The 18146-nt window shown below is 40.6% G+C and overlaps 2 protein-coding genes across 8 annotated transcripts in view; one reads left to right on the forward strand and one right to left on the reverse strand.

Moving 5' to 3' along the window:
• The window catches only part of CILK1 (ciliogenesis associated kinase 1), a 42527-nt gene extending 41051 nt beyond the window's left edge, over nucleotides 1-1476 (reverse strand). For 2 of the 3 annotated variants that reach the window (XM_045008777.1, XM_045008780.1), the window contains exon 1: nucleotides 1199-1470. In XM_045008777.1, coding sequence (XP_044864712.1) covers nucleotides 1199-1351 — 153 coding nt within the window. In that variant the 5' untranslated portion in view covers nucleotides 1352-1470. Of the gene's footprint in view, nucleotides 1-1198 lie in introns of all 3 variants that reach the window. The other variant, XR_006577774.1, reaches the window with a different exon arrangement.
• Nucleotides 1477-1541: 65 nt separating this feature from the next.
• The window catches only part of FBXO9 (F-box protein 9), a 46060-nt gene continuing 29455 nt past the window's right edge, over nucleotides 1542-18146 (forward strand). Inside the window, exons 1-4 of one of the 5 annotated variants that reach the window (XM_045008787.1) lie at nucleotides 1544-1726; nucleotides 10039-10116; nucleotides 12660-12809; nucleotides 15436-15493. In XM_045008787.1, the coding sequence (XP_044864722.1) occupies nucleotides 1724-1726; nucleotides 10039-10116; nucleotides 12660-12809; nucleotides 15436-15493 (289 nt within the window). In that variant the 5' untranslated portion in view covers nucleotides 1544-1723. Of the gene's footprint in view, nucleotides 1727-4256; nucleotides 4275-4307; nucleotides 4376-10037; nucleotides 10117-12659; nucleotides 12810-15435; nucleotides 15494-18146 lie in introns of those variants that run through there. The other 4 variants (XM_045008789.1, XM_045008788.1, XM_045008790.1 and 1 more) reach the window with 4 other exon arrangements.

The following is an 18146-nucleotide window of genomic DNA, read 5'->3' on the forward strand; positions in this document are numbered from 1 at the left end:
GGCTAATTGAGGCACCACTACATTTATTATTTTTAAATAACAGGTGACCTGGAGAGTTTTACTGATTTTTTTTTTTAAAGTTCTTGAGAAAATCCATATAAAGCTTGGCTATTACTAAACATACTTAGCACTAAAAAAATTAGGTCCAGATTCTGCAATTTGTTCCACATGGATACATCCTGGTGCCCATATGGAGCCCGAGAGAAGTCAGTGGGGCTGTGTGCAGTTATAGGGGTCATCCTGCATGAAAAATGTTACATGATCAGAGCCTTAGAAATAATCTTTAGGCTCTCAGTCATATTCCTACTGAGGACTTCGGAGTTTTGCTGTTGACTTAGAGGGAAGCAGGATAGGATTCCGAGTCAGAGCTAAAGACAAGACTTTCTGTTTTGCCAGCCAGAGTAATGATATAATGACCTAATTGGATTTCAAAGAATTTCCATTGCAAGAAGCAAACTTTGCCCTAAGATGCATTAGTGCAACAAAGGGCAAAATTTAGTCCTAGAACCCTGGATCCTGTACAAGTCAATGGGAGTTATGCAATCGATTGCAATTGAAGGATGATCAGGTTCTAAATTCATATTTTCACTTGCTCATAACTTTTTATAACATTTTCCTTTAAAGTGGAAACTTCTCATTCTTATTCTCAGACCACAAGTGAAGAGAGAGAGAGAGTGTGTGTGTGCACACACATTTTCAATTCTACCTCCCTAAGATTCCCTATGCTACTTAAAGTGGAAGTCCACAAGTCTGCTTGGCCACGATCCTGCATCAAACTCTATTAGAAAACACAGACTCCTGCTCCTGTGCACAATTCAAGAGGCGTTCACATGATCCAGATGTCTGTGCTAGCTGATACCAATTTAGGAGTGGGATCCTACACTGCTGAGTAGCATTGTCAGACAGGTGCCTATTTCACTCCAGAGATGGCTGCATGTCAGTGGTGGGCGAAGCGATTCATATACAATTATAACATTTGTTATATCCGTTGGATTCGACTAGCTGAAAATGGTGCTGTATTACTAGGCTATTATACGTTATTCTTTGGTCCACACTGAGTAATTCTACGTATGGTCTTCAACAATGCCTGGGCCTGATCTTTGGGCAGGCGGACAATGCACCAGGCTAGCCCTAGCAGAAACACACTGTCATTACAACGTGGAGCAGCAAGCAGCAGCCCATGTCCTCAGCGCCCTACCTGCAGGGGTACGTACAACCCGCAGGAACTACAGGTCCCAGCAGCCACTGCTCCCATCTCTAGTTGAGTAGCCCATGAGAGACTACACTTCCTAGCAGCCCGTGCTTCCTTTCCATTTGATTGGCCTGTTAAAAACAATTTAATTCCCAGCATGCAATGCTTCTCCTGGGGCGGAGTGGCCCATGGAGACTACATTGCCCAGGAGGCAACGCTCCACCTTGATCCAAGCGGGGAACCAGGCAGAATGGTGTATTGCATGCTGGGACTTGCAGTCCTCATGGCCGACGCCGCGTAGTTAAGCGGCCCGTGCGTCGGGGGTCTGTCTGGGCCAGGGTCTCGGCTGCTCCTGGTCCTCCTGCCCCTCACTCTCCGGGAAGATGGCTGCCGTACGCAGGGCTCGCAGTTACTCCCGCTGCGTCGTGCGCTTCTCCGACCGAGAACTCTGCTAAGTCACCCTGCGGGGAGGAGACACGGACCGAGCAGGGGGCAAGGACCCCCGGACAGCGCCGCCTGACCGACCGCAGCATGGTGAGCAGCGCCCGGCCCGGCCGCGCCTGCTCCCGGCGGCGGCTGCTGCAGTGCGGGCCCTGGGGCGGGAGGGGGCCGGGGGCAGAGCGCGGGCCCGAGGCGGCGGCTGTCATTGGCTGCCGGAGGGGAGGGGGCGTCCCCGGCAACCGGCAACGGTGGGTGTGCGGGTGTTTACCGCTGGAAGCCCGGCCCTGCTCTCCGCTCCGCTCCGCTGGGGACCTTCCCCGCGCCGCTGTGGGACGGGCCCTGCCTCCCCCTGGGGCCGTAACCCCGAGCGTGTCTCGGGCTAGCGCTGCACTGACCTCGCCCCTCAGCGCCTGGTCCGTGTGGGGCGTGTCCTGTCGGACGAGCTGCCTGGGACCAGACGTGCCTGGAGCGGGGAGATCCCAGCGCGAGGTACTGGAGGAGGATGGTGGCGTCGCGGCACCACGTGCCCCAGGACAGCGGTGCGCCATCGGGCTGTTGCGCCTGCCACAAGGCAGCGGAGGAGGGGCCCTGCAAGCCCAGTTTGAAGCAGGACAGTCCCTCTCCCCCACACTCATTGGAATTATACATGGCTGTGTATATGACCATATCAATAAAACATATTACAGAGACTATGACGGCTCAGGGCTGTTTTGAAGAGCCTCGTAGGCCAGGCCTCTCTGCTTGGTGGAACTATTTGCTGCAGAGGTCAAGCCTGCTGTTGGCTCTGTGCAAAGCAATGGATACAGGGACTGTTTTCCCGAGGGCTGCACCTCCCTGTGAATGTCTAAGACACCAATCGTCAGATTATTTGGACACAGCCCTACTTTGTGCTGATAGTAGCAATCAAAAGATCTCAAAACACTTTGCCCCAGCAACTAAGCTTTTATATTTCTGCAGAACAGAGAAGATTATTCCCCTTTAAGTGGAAACAGCTAGAATCATAGAATACCAGGGTTGAAAGGGACCTCAGGTGGTCATTTAGTCCAACCCTTGCTGAAAGCAGGACCAATTGCCAGACAGATTTTTGCCCCAGATCCCTAAATGGGCCCCTCAGGGATTGAGCTCACAATGCTAGGTTTAGGAGGCCAATGCTCAAACCACTGAGCTATCCCTCTTCCCCCCGGGCAAGGTTTGATTGTCTTACGCTGCCAAAAAGAAGCCACTGACACCTGGCTTTTAGTTCTGTGCTTTAACCTCATCTTTGGATGGCTAGAGTCTACACTAACTTGTGCACATTTCCCATGTGCTTTTTAGCTGGGCACAGTATAGATGCCCTTTGGCTGTATCTGAGGTCTAGGTGTGTTTGTCTGATATCTAGGGAGAGAAAATATTTGTGCATAACAGATCTTATCTGTAAGGAAATATCCTGTGAAAAGTCCTTAATCTTCCCAGAGCTCTTTCGAAGTATACCCAAATTATAATGCTCATTAGATACATGGAGAAAGGTAAAAATATTAACCAGAGGAAATAATAGGGCAAGGTCAAAGACTTTCCTGTCTCTAAGTCTGTAACATTATAGGTGAAGGAAAAAATTTCTGCCAGCTCTGGTTTGAAGAATAATGATGTCATTTTTGCCTAAAGTCTGTGTAAACCCAAAGATGGTATGTTAGCTATGGAAAGATGTGAAGGGTGACTTTTTTGTTTTAGATTAGTTGAGTACATTAGCACCTGCTGAGTCAGGGAGGCTCACTTTGCACTGTTAATACTGGTTCTGTGAAGGTCTTTTTTCAGACCTTGGCTACAGTAAAACTTCAATGGAGTTCCCTCAGTAATTGGTAGTCTGCTGTATTGTCTCAGAAATGCACTATGTAGTGCTGGTTTGCAGGACAGTGATAACCGAGCTCTGCAAATAACAAGCTTTTGGAATGTGGCAAGTTCTTTATAAACAAACGTGAATTAAACTGACCCAGCTGTTTTTAGATTTTGACCTGTATAGCCAGTAACAAATTGACTATTTTTGCCTTTGTGGCTGTTTATTTCAGTGTTAAGGGAAATGGAAGATTAATGTAAACTCTGTATGTCTTAGTTATTAGTTCACGTTGAAGTGATTAAAGGTGAAAATACCTTTAAAGCAGCAGGGTGAAGTCTTTCACTGGGTTTACTTTACTTGTTTGTGTGGTGATGTAGTATAACCGAATGTGTGATAATGTGAAGTTAGTAGGGGAAAGACTGCTTGTGTAGAGAAGCAGAGTAACTTCTCTTATTGGGTCAGTGTAAGTGTTAAGTGGCCATTAAAACAGTATTTGAGTGACCTTCACAAAAATACAGATCTTGACTCATTACACAATTGGACTTTCAAATCAGTAGGAGAAACTTAAATTTACAGACTAGAAGTGACTTGTGTTTGAGCATTGTACTGAGTGCAAACAAAAGGGAGACCAACGGAATTCAGAACTCACAGCTTATAACGGCAGCTTGAAGGCTCAGCAGTTCTGACAGTTGGTTTTGGTCAGGACCTTGAAGTTCAGACAGAGTGGCAGTCTTGCTTGCTTGGATTGAAGATGAGCGGTTATAGGACTCTCTCTTCCTGAACAGCATTGAATTGCACTCTGGAAGGCTACTTGCCAGAGTAAAGTCTTAGTGGCAAAGCGAGGAGTTGTGTTCTTGGCACAAAGGAGAGTCAGAGTTGGCTCAGACACAAGCTTGGAGGAAAAATGGTGATTCCACCAAAGACATCTTGTAGTAGGTTACTTAAAACAGATTAGATCTAAAGTTACGGTAGGTATTTTGTTCCAGACAATTGTCAATTTTAAGATTTAAAAGGTCACCACTTTGTCTAGTCAAACAGGTAGTCACTTTTTAAGTTTTATTGGGATCATGCCCTCACTTCCTAGAAGATATCAGGGTTTGTTGGGTTTACAGAACACGATTAGATACTGAGATGCTACAGTGATGGGGCACTGTAGCCCAGTACACAATGTCTACCAGGAAGTAAGGGCAGAGTCCCATTATAATCCAAATTTAAGAAGCAGTGTTGCCAGCAGAGTGAAACGTGCATTCTAAGATGAATGTCTGCTTCAGACTAGGGTTTTATATTTTGACTGCTTTGGATAACCTCATTACTAGTACTGTAGTAGAGGAAGCAAGATTAAGAAATTCAGAACAAGTGCAGTTTTCAGATCAGATCACAGACTGCAGAAACAGATGTAGTATTATCTACTCACTCTGCCATTCTGCAGGTTGTGCAGTCTGCTATGCAAATTCTGAAAGATATCAGAGCAGTCCTGGGACAAATCATTCAAATATTGATTAAAACCAATGCATATATGGATAACAAGCTAGCCCAGCTAACTTGTAGTAATTTGGATCAGAAGATACCCAAGTGGGACTCCAGAAAACAAAAAGGATCTTCTGGCCGTCATTTCATCTATTATGTAAAACAAATATAGTCTTGGCATATTTCATTTAAATGGAGCACTGCAATGTGATGTAATTTACTTATCGTAGGACTTTCAGATGGAATAATCTGGTGATGCAAGTAGAAGTTTTGCATTTATATTGTGAAGGAAATTAAATCTATACTGAAGAAGCCTACAGTATTTCCTTTAGGGCTGTCGATTAATAGCAATTAACTCATACGATTAAAAAAAAAATCCCAATTAATCGCAGTTTTAATCACACTGCTAAACAATAGAATATCAATTGAAATTTATTAAATATTTTTGGATGTTTTTCTACATTTTCAAATATATTGATTTCAGTTACAACAAAATAAAGTGTGCCTTGTTCACTTTATATTATTTTGATTACAAATATTTGCACTGTAAAATGATAAACAAAAGATACAGTATTTTTCAATTAACTTCATACAAGTACTGTAGTGCGATCTCTTTATTGTGAAAGTGCAACTTACAAATGTTTTTTGTTACATAACTGCACTCAAAAACAAAACAATTTAAAACTTCAGAGCCTACAAGTCCACTAAGTCCTACTTCTTGTTCAGCCAATTGCTAAGAGAAACAAGTTTGTTTACATTTGCAGGAGATAATGCTGCCCGCTTCTTATTTACAATGTCACCTGAAACAGAGAACAGGTATTCACATGGAACTTTTGTAGCCAGTGTTGCAAGGTATTTATGCGCCAGATATGCTAAAAATTCATATGCCTCTTCATGCTTCGGCCATCATTCCAGATGACATGTTTCCATGTGGATGATGCTCCTTAAAAAAAAAAAAAAAAGTGTTAATTACTTCATGACTGAACTCCTTGGGGGAGAATTGTATGTCTCCTGCTCTGTTTTACCTGCATACTGCCATATACACTTCTACCCCGATATAACACAACCTGATATAACACGAATTTGGATATAACACGGTAAAGCAGCGCTCCGGGGGGGTGGGACTGCGTGCTCCGGCGGATCAAAGCAAGTTCGATATAACGTGGTTTCACCTATAATGCGATAAGATTTTTTGGCTCCCGAGGACAGCATTATATCAGGATGGAGGTGAATCTCATGTTCTAGCAGTCTCGGATGATGACCCATCGTTCGTTTTAAGAACAGTTTCACTGCATATATGACAAAATGCAAAGATACCAATGTGAAATTTCTAACGATAGCTACAGCACTCAACCCGAGGTTTAAGAATCTAAAGTGCCTTCCAAAATCTGAGAGGGACGAGGTGTGGAGCATGCTTTCAAAAGTCTTAAAAGAGCAACATTCTGATGCAGAAACTGCAGAACCCGAACCACCAAAAAAGAAAATCAGCTGTCTGCAGGTGGCATATGACTCAGATGATGAAAATGAACATGCATCAGTCTGCACTGCTATGGATCTTTATCAAGCAGAACCCATCATCAGCATGGATGTATGCCCTCTAGAATAGTGGTTGAAGCATAAAGGGACATATGAGTCTTTAGAGCATCTGGCGCGTAAATACTTTGCAATGCTGGCTACAAAAGTGCCATGCAAATGCTTGTTCTCTGTTTCAGGTGACATTGTAAATAAGAAGCAGGCAGCATTATCTCCTGCAAATGTAAACAAACTTGTTTCTCTTAGCGATTGGCTGAACAAGAAGTAGGACTGAAGTGGACTTGTAGGCTCGAAAGTCTTAAATTGTTTAGTTTTTAAATGCAGATTTTTTTGTCCATAATTCTACATCTGTACGTTCAACTTTAATGATAGAGATAGCACTACAGTACTTATATTAAGTGAATTGAAAAATACTATTTTTGTTTTTTACACTGCAAATATTTGCAATAAAAATATATATAAAGTGAGCACTGTACACTTTGTATTCTGTATTGTAATTGAAAATGTAGAAGACATCCAAAAATATTTAAATAAATGGTAGTCTATTGTTTAATCACGAGATTAAACAGAGTAATCACACAATTTTTTCCCTTAATTTCCTTTAGGACTGCTGAGAATCCCACTAAGAAGTACAAAAAATGTAATGCTAAGTCTCTTTGGCATGACAGAGAATTCTAGCAACGTCTAGGAGAGACCTACTATGCAATGAAAAAAATGCTGAATTCCACATCTTTCCCCCTCCCCCAAAATCAGTTTAAAACTCAAGTTAAAAGGTGAATTTGCATCCTATCAAACAGGCTTTTGCAGAACTATAAATGTAAACAGCTCTTGTAATTCCTCTAATCTTAATCAGAGTGGAGTACAATTTCTGGGATATTTCACCTGCAACAGCAGCTTTTAGACAAGACCAAATCTGCTGCTTTCTCAGGCCGTCAGACTGATCACTGAGTGACAAGTCTGTTTGTGTGCTGTGCTACATGATTTGTAGAAATTTGTCATATTGGTATTCAAACTTAAACAAGACAGAAGTTTATTAGGATAGCTTGTTTACAGTCCTCTGTTCTAGAATTGGCTCTCTTTAGGAGTGGGGGCTGTTCAGCTTTGTTCAAGTTAACATGTATGCCAGTCCTATTGAACTTGATTCATGCTCCTTAAATATAAAATATTGTAAATAAGACTTTCATTTTAAAGTTATTGGCAGTTCCAGTTCCTTATCTTTTTATCATCAATAAAGGTTGTAAATCTGTATTAAACATTATCTTTCAAGTTTTCTCACGTTATCCACATAAGTGAGGCTGTTATAGTTTACATCTTATAACTCTAAGCAATAATCTCTTAATGTGCAATATATAAAAAATATTCAAACTACAGTCTAAAAAAACCACAAGTTTTTTTTTAAATATAGCAGTTAATGTAACTCTGAGGGCATTTTAAAATGGCACTGTGTTCATGAAGCAGAGGCTGCACTTCATGTTTCTTTTGGCTCTGCTTATATGCTTTGATTTAATAAAGATTCATGCACTTAATTCAGTAATAGTGAATAGAATGTTTACAGAAAGCTTTACTACAGAGGTCTGCATGATGGCACAGACTTTCAGCCTAGAAAAAATAAGACTAGACTGAAAACTTTGTTTGCATAAGTTTATGTCTAGATCAGGGGGACACTACCATAACTCTTCCAAAATCCTAGATGCGTGTGTAAAAGACTGTAAAGTTTCTATTTTGATTAGCTGTGTTTAAATACCCCACCCTCCGCAAATCAACTTACATGGTGAATATCTGGTTTTACCAGTACTTGAACAAAATTGACTCTTGAAAGGTTTGCAACCTTTCAAACTTATTCTTAGTATGGATGCTCCTATCTGTTTCCAGCAAGAAGGTCAACCAACAAGATCAGATGTGGCTCTTAACTAAGTCTCAACTTTAAATGTATCTTAATACATGACAGAGGAGACAAATAGACACTTCATCTCATGATGTTAACTACAATATGAACAACAAGACAGTAGGCAGAGTGTAAACTAACATTTCAGTGTTCCAATTCCAGCAGGAGCTCTTTTCTTTCCCTGTCTAAATATTCCAGCAAGTATCATAGTATCTTTGGGGCATTATCTTATCTTGTTGAACAATGTTGTAGATCAAAACTATAGCTTCTGTCACTCAGATATTGAAACATCTTTAGGGTGTAACCCCCATAGCTTAGCTATCAGCTTCATACAGTAGAACCTCAGAGTTACAAATTGACCAGTCAACCATCACCTCATCTGGAACTGGAAGTACACAATCAGGTGGCAGTAGAGACAATAAAACCAAACAAACAAGTACAGTACTGTGTTAAACATAAACTACTAAAAAATAAATGGAAAGCAGCATTTTTCTTCTATGTAGTAAAATTTCAAAGATGTATTGAGCCAATGTTCAGTTCTAAACTTTTGAAAGACCCATAACGTTTTGTTCAGAGTTGCGAACAACCTCCATTTCCAAGGTGTTCGTAACTCTGAGGTTCTACTGTAGTTATAGCATCACAATACCTCCAGCATTGCTGCTAGTACTATCTTAGGGTAAAACTAATTTAACCTGCTTAGTGACCATAGAAAATGTGTGACTGATATGTATCTTAGGGACTAGCAGAATTAGTGAACATTTTGCTTGCTGCAATAAGTCTTAAAGTATGTTGCTGTTAGTGTGACCATATATTATATTGGAATATTTACTATAGTTTTGAGGTACATATTGGTGTCAGTGTTTTATAACTACATCGTGTTTGAAATCTGCTTAAGTTTTCCATCCAAGTTCTGAAGAATTCTACAAACTCTCTCAAACGTTAAAGGGCCAGATTTCAGTATAAATAAGTAGGCGTAGTCCATTGAGATCAGTAGAGCAACATCAGAGCTGTATTTGGTTCCAGCTTTTTCTGTTTGGGATGGTTGCTTCAAATGCAAACTGGTGGACTGTGGTGTTCATTTGCAGCCCAAACTGAAATAGCCCCAAGAGATACGTACTAGCTGCATTGGTTAAGCTTCAGAGTTAATATTATTTATCACTTCACTGCTGAATGATGTACCAGTTATATGCAGCAAAGACATCGTGGCTGAAAATCCCTTTTAATATAGAAGCTGCTTCTGTAACACCTTTCAGCAACAAAAGTTTAAATAAGAAGTGGCACCATGACATCGAACTCCTGATTTTACCTGGGAGAAGACAGTATAAGGTGCAGTCAGTTGTCTAAAATATATTTTTATAAGTGAAATTTCAAAGTCCTCTTTATGGAGTTAGGTTCCCCTACAGTGTTTTCAATCCAAACATTGCGGCAGTGCACTGATGCATATAAAATGGCAAATGACATCTAGCTGGACTCCGCATTACCGAGTTTAAGTGAAATACAAAATGCTTATTTCATTATCAGTTTCTATAGCTTAGTGTAACAGGTAATGCCACTAAACTTAATTTAGCCAAATGTTAAGTTGATGTCAACAGGGACATTATTTTGAGAGGGAACATTTTTTTTTGTAATGAGTTTGTGCAGTTTGCACACATCAGAGTAATGTATGTACATATACAGACTATATATTCATGTCTAACTGTTCTCTATTAGGCAGAAGCTGAAGAAGATTGTCACTCTGATCTGATAAGAGCTGATGACAATGAAAGGCCTGGTGAAGCAAATCTTCAGGTATGTCTAAAGTTATGTTATCATTTTGAAATGAAGTTCAGTTGGCATTTTCTTCTGTAGTAGAAATCTGATATGGTGCAGTTAAGCCATCCCATAAGTAAAAGCACATTCTGCGATATGATACTTTTTCCTATAGTACTTGTTTCCACATACTAATACAAAAAAACCTTGGCATTAAGGTTAAAATATACTTTCAAATATACACTGAAGGCAAACTTCAATGAGGGAAGCGTCATATGGTGACTTCACCTTTGTTTTATACCACATTATCCTCCCCATTAAAAAACAAAACAAACCCACACAACCAAACTACGAATTCAAGTTATAACCTTGATTGTACTTAGGGCTGTCAAGCGATTGAAAAAAATTAATCGAGCTGTTAAACAATAGAATACCATATATTAAATTTTTTTGATGTTTTCTACATTTTCAAGTATATTGATTTCAATTACAACACAGAATACAAAGTGTACAGTGCTCACCTTATATTTTTTTGATTACAAGTATTTGCTCTGTAAAAAACAAAAGAAATTGTATTTTCAATTCACCTAATATAAATACTGTAGTGCAATCTCTATCATGAAAATTGAACTTGCAAATGTCAAATTATGTACAAAAAATAACCGCATTCAAAAATAAAAATGTAAAACTTTAGAGCCTAGAAGTCCACTCAGTCCTACTTCAGCCAATTGCTCAGACAAACAAGTTTGGTTACATTTGCAGGAGATAATGCTGCCTGCTTATTGTTTAAAATGTCACCTGAAAGTGAGAACAGGCGTTCACATAGCACTGTTGTAACTAGCGTTGCAAGATATTTACTTGCCAGATGCGGTTAAAAATTCATATGTCCCTTCATTCTTCAGCCACCATTCCAGGGGATATGCATCCATGCCGATGATGGGTTCTGCTCAATAATAATCCAAAGCGGAGTGGACCAATGCATGTTCATTTTCATCATCTGAGTCAGATGCCACCAGCAGAAGGTTGACTTTCTTTTTTGGTGGTTCGGGTTCTGTAGTTTCCGCATCTGAGTGCTGTTCTTTTAAGACTTCTGAAAGTACTCTCCACACCTCATCCCTCGATTTTGAAAGGCACTTCAGATTCTTAAACCTTGATTCAAGTGCTGCAGCTATTTTTAGAAATCTCACGTTGGTATCTTCTTTGCATTTTGTCAAATCTGCAATGACAGTGTTTGTAAATCAAACAACATGTGCTATGTTTGATAGCATCCGAGACTGCTATAACATGAAACATATGGCAGAATGCGGTTAAAAGAGAGCAGGGGACAGACAATTCTCCCCCAAGAAGTTCAGTCACAAACTTAATTAACACACGTTTTTTTAAACGATCATCAGCTAAATGCATGAGTTTGCTAAAGCATGTCCTCCGGAATGGTGGCTGAAGCATGAAGCAGCATACGAACGTTTAGCATATCTGGCACGTAAATACCTTGCAATGCCGGCTACAAAAATAGTGCCATGTGAACTCCTGTTCTCACTTTCAGGTGACATTGTAAATAAGCAGGCAGTAGTATCTCCCATAAATGTAAACAAACTTTTTTGTCTTAGTGATTGGCTGAACAAGAAGTAGGACTGAGTGGACTTGTAGGCTCTGAAGTTTTACATTGTTTTGTTTTTGAGTGCAGTTATGTAACCAAAACAAAAAAAGAGTCTACATTTGTAAGTTACACCTTCAGGATAGAGATTGCATTACAGTACTTGTATGAGGTAAATTGAAAAATACTATTTCTTTAATCATTTTTACACTGCAAATATTTGTAATTAAAAATATAAAATGAGCACTGTCACTTTGTATTCTGTGTTGTAATAGAAATCAATATATTTGAAAATGTAGAAAAACATCCAAAAATATTTAATAAATTTCAATTGATATTCTATTGTTTAAAAGTGTGATTAATCACAATTAATTTTTTGAGTTAATCACATGGGTTAACTGCAATTAATCGACAGACCTCATTGTAATCAAAGCTAATTTACAATAATGTATTCACAAGTGTAATAAACCAATTTTTCTATATAAAATTGAAATTAATTTAAAACATTTTGAGCTGACATTTTCTTAAACTAAATATGAATGAGCAAGTAGACTTATTCTAACATCTTCAGAAAGAAGACAGTGAGATTATTTCTATGAATTTAGGCCAGTATTAACTATATCATGATCACTTCTTGCAACAACCTAAATTTTCTTCTGCATACTGAATTGTCCAAACAGAAGTAATTGCATTGTTGGAACTAAATTGTCCATAAACCATAGCATTTCCTTGTGTGAATTTTTTTCTGGTAATTCCACTGTAAGTGAAGCTAGAGGAAATGCCAGTTCTAATCTGAACCTGAGTTTGCTAAATAAAGTCCCTATATTTACCCTTGTATAGCTAGTATTGTATGTGTAATGTATATTCAAAGTTCTTATTTGTAGATTGGACCTGTAGAGCTGTGTAATCTCTTGTACAGGAGATGTACTGTCTGCCCAGAAGATGCTAAATCAAAGCCTATTAGGAGTTAATGTTTCTGCATTTTTAGGCAGAGCTCCAGATGTTTCGAGCTCAGTGGATTTTTGAACTTGCCCCAGGCATGAGTTCTGGTGGTTTGGAAACTGTGCCACGTGCAAGAGGCCCTGGAGTAAAGGCTATAGATACCAAAGGAAAGCAGGAGCTAGCAAAAGAGGAGAAGGTAGGAAAGAGATCACTTATTTTACTAATGGGCTGTCTTTGTTAGCATTCCATTAGCTTTTAACATCGAATGTTTAGTTTCTGGTTAAACCTGAAAAAGATCAGGCAGATAACTTCCTCTCTGTATGCTAGATTCACAAAGGGATGGTGTGGTGCCTAACTTTTAGGAGCCTAGAGATTTGGGTTTCACAAACTGAGTTAGGTGCTCAAGCCCCCTATGTAGTGCATAGGGAAGATAGGTACCTAAGACTACGTAGAGTACAAGCACTACACGTGTAACCACTTGCTTCAGAAAAAGGCAGGCTGCATCCACACTTGGCATTGTGGTGTGAGCTATATGCTTCAGTGAAGGACTGTGGCAGACAGGAGCTGTTGGAGTCTTTCAGTGCAGTAGGGGAAGCCTCTGGCAGTGGGACACTACACTGCTAAAAATAGCATTGTAGTTGTGGGAGGCACTACTCAGGTGTGTAGAGAGCCCTCATAGGTTACATACCCGGGGAGGGGATAGGGTTCAGGTGTGAAGAGCATTCTCCTCACAAACTGTACCTAGTCTACAGTGCTATTTATACTCATGCTAGCTGGGTGTGTGGTGTCTGTACTCTGCTGTAAGTGTAGTCATATGCTAAGAATGGGATTTCCAAAAGTCAGCATATTGAGTGAGAAGCTGCCTTAGCTAACCATTGGGAGATGCCAAGGACGGGGTGTGTCCTAAGTCTCACTCCTTCCAAGGAGTTAGGGTCTTAAGTCTGGGCTGCAGGAATGTGCTGCTTCCTGCTTGGGATTCTGCGCTGTGAAGCCTCTCCTGCATATGATAGAGAGACTATAGTTTGGTGATTAGGGTTCTCACCTGGAAGGAGGGAGACCCAGGTTCCAGTACCTTTGCTCTAATGACTAGTTATACAAAGTGCAACAGCTTCATCAGGAGAGACTGAGGGCATTTTCTTCCTTCAGCCTGAGGGGAGAATTGAACCCTGGTCTCCCACATCCTGGGTGAGTGCTTTAACCACTAAAGTTATAAGGTGGGCACTACTGCTACCACCTCCTCTCTGGCCAGATTTTGAATGGGCCCAGGTCTGGTAAGTGAATTCCAAGTTCAGCCTACTGGATTGGGCCCTGCAGCTGAGAGAGGCAGAAGAACTCCTATCTTCCCCTGCTTTGTGGATTTTGCTGGGGTTTAGGTGTCCATATGCTTAGTGAGACATCAGTATGTGTGCACAGAGGCAGAAACTTAGGCACCCAGAGGACTTTTACTACAAAAATTTAGAGGCAGTTTAGTCACTTATAGGGTAAGGAGGTAGCCGAGCAGGGGTTTTGTGAATGCTAGTGGTGCCAAACTGTTGAAGTTGGGCACATAAGTCCCTTTGTGAATCTAGTCCTGTGTTCCTTACCGTTTGCCACCTTCCCTCAAAGCCCTTCCTCCTCATGCATGGCTTTGCCTCCTTCACCAAATATAGGTATTGTGAAGTGATAGTGGCCTACCTCCTTTAACAGTGGGTGTTATGTATGTGTGTGTTCCAGTTGAATGAAGTCAGAGGTAAAATGACAAAGTTTGTCAATCATATCTTCTTGTAATGGATATTTACAAACACTAAGAAAGCTAAAGAGCTTCTGAACTAGGTCAGTCACTAATGTGTTCTGGTTAAGTTCAATGGGCATTTTCTCTCCAGTTAAAGAAAAGGAAACAACAAGAGCTCTCCTGCCTTCCTTCCCGTGCCGCTCCTGACTTCTTGCACACATTTCCATTTTTGCTCTGGCTATTCACCTGCGTTTGTGAAAGTTCTTTCCAAGCATAGTGTAGCAGTATGGCCCCTACAATACTCTTGACTTCTTGGATCACTTAGTACTCTTTTGCAGGTTCCACTGTTCTTTATTGTTGCAGACTGGATTTGCAATTGATGTGCTTTTGTTCCTGTAGGTCAACTCTGTGGATTTGACTCTTTAATATCAGCCAGATGCTTTCTGTCTCACTTCCTGAGCATTGCTTTCACAAGTGCTTTACACGACACTTCCAGAATTGCCTTGTACTTTTTTTTTTTTTTTTTTTAAGAAAACAAAACTGAGTTAGAGCCAAAGTGTCTCGAGGTAAAAGTGTGATACTTTAAATAAGTTGAAGATCTTCACTCCCCTGCCAATTTTGGTGACATGGACAAATTATCAATCCTTCTTTGCAAAGCAATAAAACTTTAGAAAGCTTGTTCATTCCTGAGATAAGCTTCCATTCAGACGGTAAGTTCAATATGGCACAGTTAGACTCTTTTAAAAACACAAAGGAATTACTAGTTTAGAAACCTATGAAAATAGGTTTATAGTGTGGGTGCTATATCAACCATGGCTATAACGGTGTTAGAAGTTATGCAATTCCTTATTTATAAGGGCTTAATGCCCTGATTTAATTAAAACTGGTGTAAGCAAGATTTAGGATCAGGCTGTGTTGGCTCAGAAATTCAGTTATTGTTAGTAGAACCCAAACATCACCTCCATGTTATTATATGCAATTGTGCTTTTACTGTTTTCCTTACCACCTCATAGTATAGAGAGTTGTCAACTTGGATGAAAATTCTGGTAACTGAATTTGCTTGGGTGCTTATAACACATTTTTTAAATGTTCTGTGTAATTTATTGTACAGGCAAGAGAATTGTTCCTGAAGGCTGTGGAACAAGAACAAAATGGGGCTCTTTATGAAGGTAACATGCAATTCTGAGATTACAAATCTAGTGCCTAGAAAAAGTACTATATGGTTGATCAGGAGCCATTTTTTATTAGTTGCTACTGAAATAGTGAGAGTTGTGCGCTCCTAATTAATAGCTGGAGAATTATAATTAGGAATTTGAGAACTGGAGTCCTTGGGTCACTCAAGCACTCCCAAGACTAAACTAACCTAAGAAAGAACAGACAGTAATGCTAAAGAAGCTCATTACTATAGTTAAGATTAAGCAAAATTATGACTGCAAGGCAGACTAAAAACAACCCTGAGTCTCTCCTTGTCTTTGGGCAAGGAAATGTTTTGCCATCTTTAGCAGTCTCCACCCAAGTTTCAGTAGACTGAAATTTGTCTGGAGTAATTTTACCAGGGCCCTGGACAGCTTCTTTAATAGGAAAGCGCATATCTTAATTATTTTCTTTGCTGTGCAGTTACACCTTCAGTTTAACTGTAAACTAGCTTCTGTATTTTTAAAACAAACTGTCACATTTAACATGTTCACAGCTTTCTAGTAGATGCCTTCTTAGAAGTGTTAAATGGTTGACACTTAAATCTGGTAATCTTTAATTTGTCAGGTTTGCCCCCCAAATTGAAAATTCCTATGTAATGAAAGATTAAAAGCCACCTTTAGACAGCCTTCCTTCCTGTTCCTTCCCCTATTGGCACACTTCTGGAAATAGAGGTTCAGAATAGTTGGAGGGAAAAAGAGCTATACCTAAGCCCCAATTAAACAAGGTACTGAATCATGTGCCTATTGACCGGGACAAATAAGGTTCGAGTAGCTATTTAATGGGGGAGGAACAACGGAACAGACAGGATTAAATTTAAAGCCCAGTGGCTGTGTTTATTTTCTTTAATCAGTAACAGGGATGAGTTACAACTTGGGCCAGGGAAGAACAAATCATCAACTAAAACTGTTATCTAACTAAAACAAAAGGGAAACTAAAAAAGAGGGGGGGGGGTTGGCAATGAAAGCAAACGCTTCTGCGCATGCACAGAGTAAAACAGCATGCAGAGAGGAAAAAAAAGAGGGGGGGTGGGGTTTAGCAAAAGGCAAAGTATTTGCAGAAGTTACAAAATATGTACCACACTCCAGATGCAGCTGACCAGCAGCCCGAACACATGACAGGTTAGTGGGACGACATGACATTTTGATACATGACATGACATGAGCTGGCAAAATCGGAGGAGGCTCCTGGCTGATAGGGTGATCAGTCCTTTCAGCTAACACATGGGGACTCCTCCCGATTCTGGCACGGGATACAGTTTTGTCTGGGGACTCTTACTCGTGCCAGTTTCGGATTGGTTCCCTTTTTACTTGTATTAGCACTGGATTGGCTCCTAGCTCCTTCGCCTTCCGGGTTCTGGGCTGGAGCCCCTTACGTCAGCAGAGGCTGCACTTGGCATGTTTCTCCTTTGTCTGAGACAGGCTTGCATGTCTGTATATGGCTCACAGGGGCTGCACCTAGCACTATAATATAGCACACGGCACTACGGTGTTACTGGGCAAGGCTAGACTTTCGCCTTTTCGAGGAACAAGAACCTGACCCAAAATGGAGGCTGTCTTGTCCTTTTACTAAAAAAAAAAAAAAAATGGCCATAGACTGACGATTGGCCATAAAGAAGCTGTGTTTGAGCGTGCATTTTTTAGGGTTGCGACACCTATCTTTAAACACATGGATAATCCCACTATAGTCAGTGGAACTACTCATACCTAAAGGTAAGCACCTAATTAACTACCTTGCTCAACTACGATGTCAGAACTTGAGTCAGGGTTCCCTACGTTATGGGTCACCATTTCCGAGATCATGCAGTGGTTTGGGGCAAAGGGACCTCACAGGTGGCAAGATAGTAAAACTTTGCAAAAATGTTATTTAGTATGCTTAAAGGATAAACACTTAGGCTTGAACACACGAGAACTTATTTTGGTATAATTTAAGTTGCTCAGGGGAGTGGAAAAGCCACCCCCCGAGCAACGTAAGTGATATAGCGCTGTCCACACTGGTGATTACGTCTGTTGGTGGGAGACGTTCTCCCGCTGACATAGCTACTGCTGCTTGGGTAGGTGGAGTAATTATGCTGATGAGTTTTCTCCCATTGGCATAAAGCATCTGCACTAGCAGCACTATAGCGACATCAGTACAACTGCACTGCGAGTAGTGATTCTAGTGTAGACTAGCCCTTAGTGATGTCCTTTATCTGAGAACTCCAATTAGCAATTTAGTCTAGTGCAGTGTGAGTGAGTAGGAGACTGCTCAACCCTCTGTTCCCAACAGTATTATAATCTATACTTATGTGCCTGAATTTACTCCTTTAAAAAAAAAAAAAACAGTACAGGTCCTATTAAACTTGCATTCTGCTGCATCTAAGCTGTGCATGCAGACAGCCTGTTAGCTGTAATTGCAGAGACCCAAGGACACTGAACCTCACTTTACTGTTGCATCTGTATAGGTAGATTCTGGCTAACAAGCAAATTAAATATAGTCTCATGAAGGACAGCAAATTATTCTAATCATAGAACTGGAAGGGATCTTGAGAGGTCATCTAGTCCAGTCCCCTGCACTTGTGGCAGGACTCAGTATTATCTAGACCATTCCTGACAGGTGTTTGTCTAACCTGCTCTTAAATATCTCCAA

This window comes from Mauremys mutica, chromosome 3, assembly GCF_020497125.1.
Source record: "Mauremys mutica isolate MM-2020 ecotype Southern chromosome 3, ASM2049712v1, whole genome shotgun sequence".
Lineage (NCBI taxonomy): Eukaryota > Metazoa > Chordata > Testudines > Geoemydidae > Mauremys > Mauremys mutica.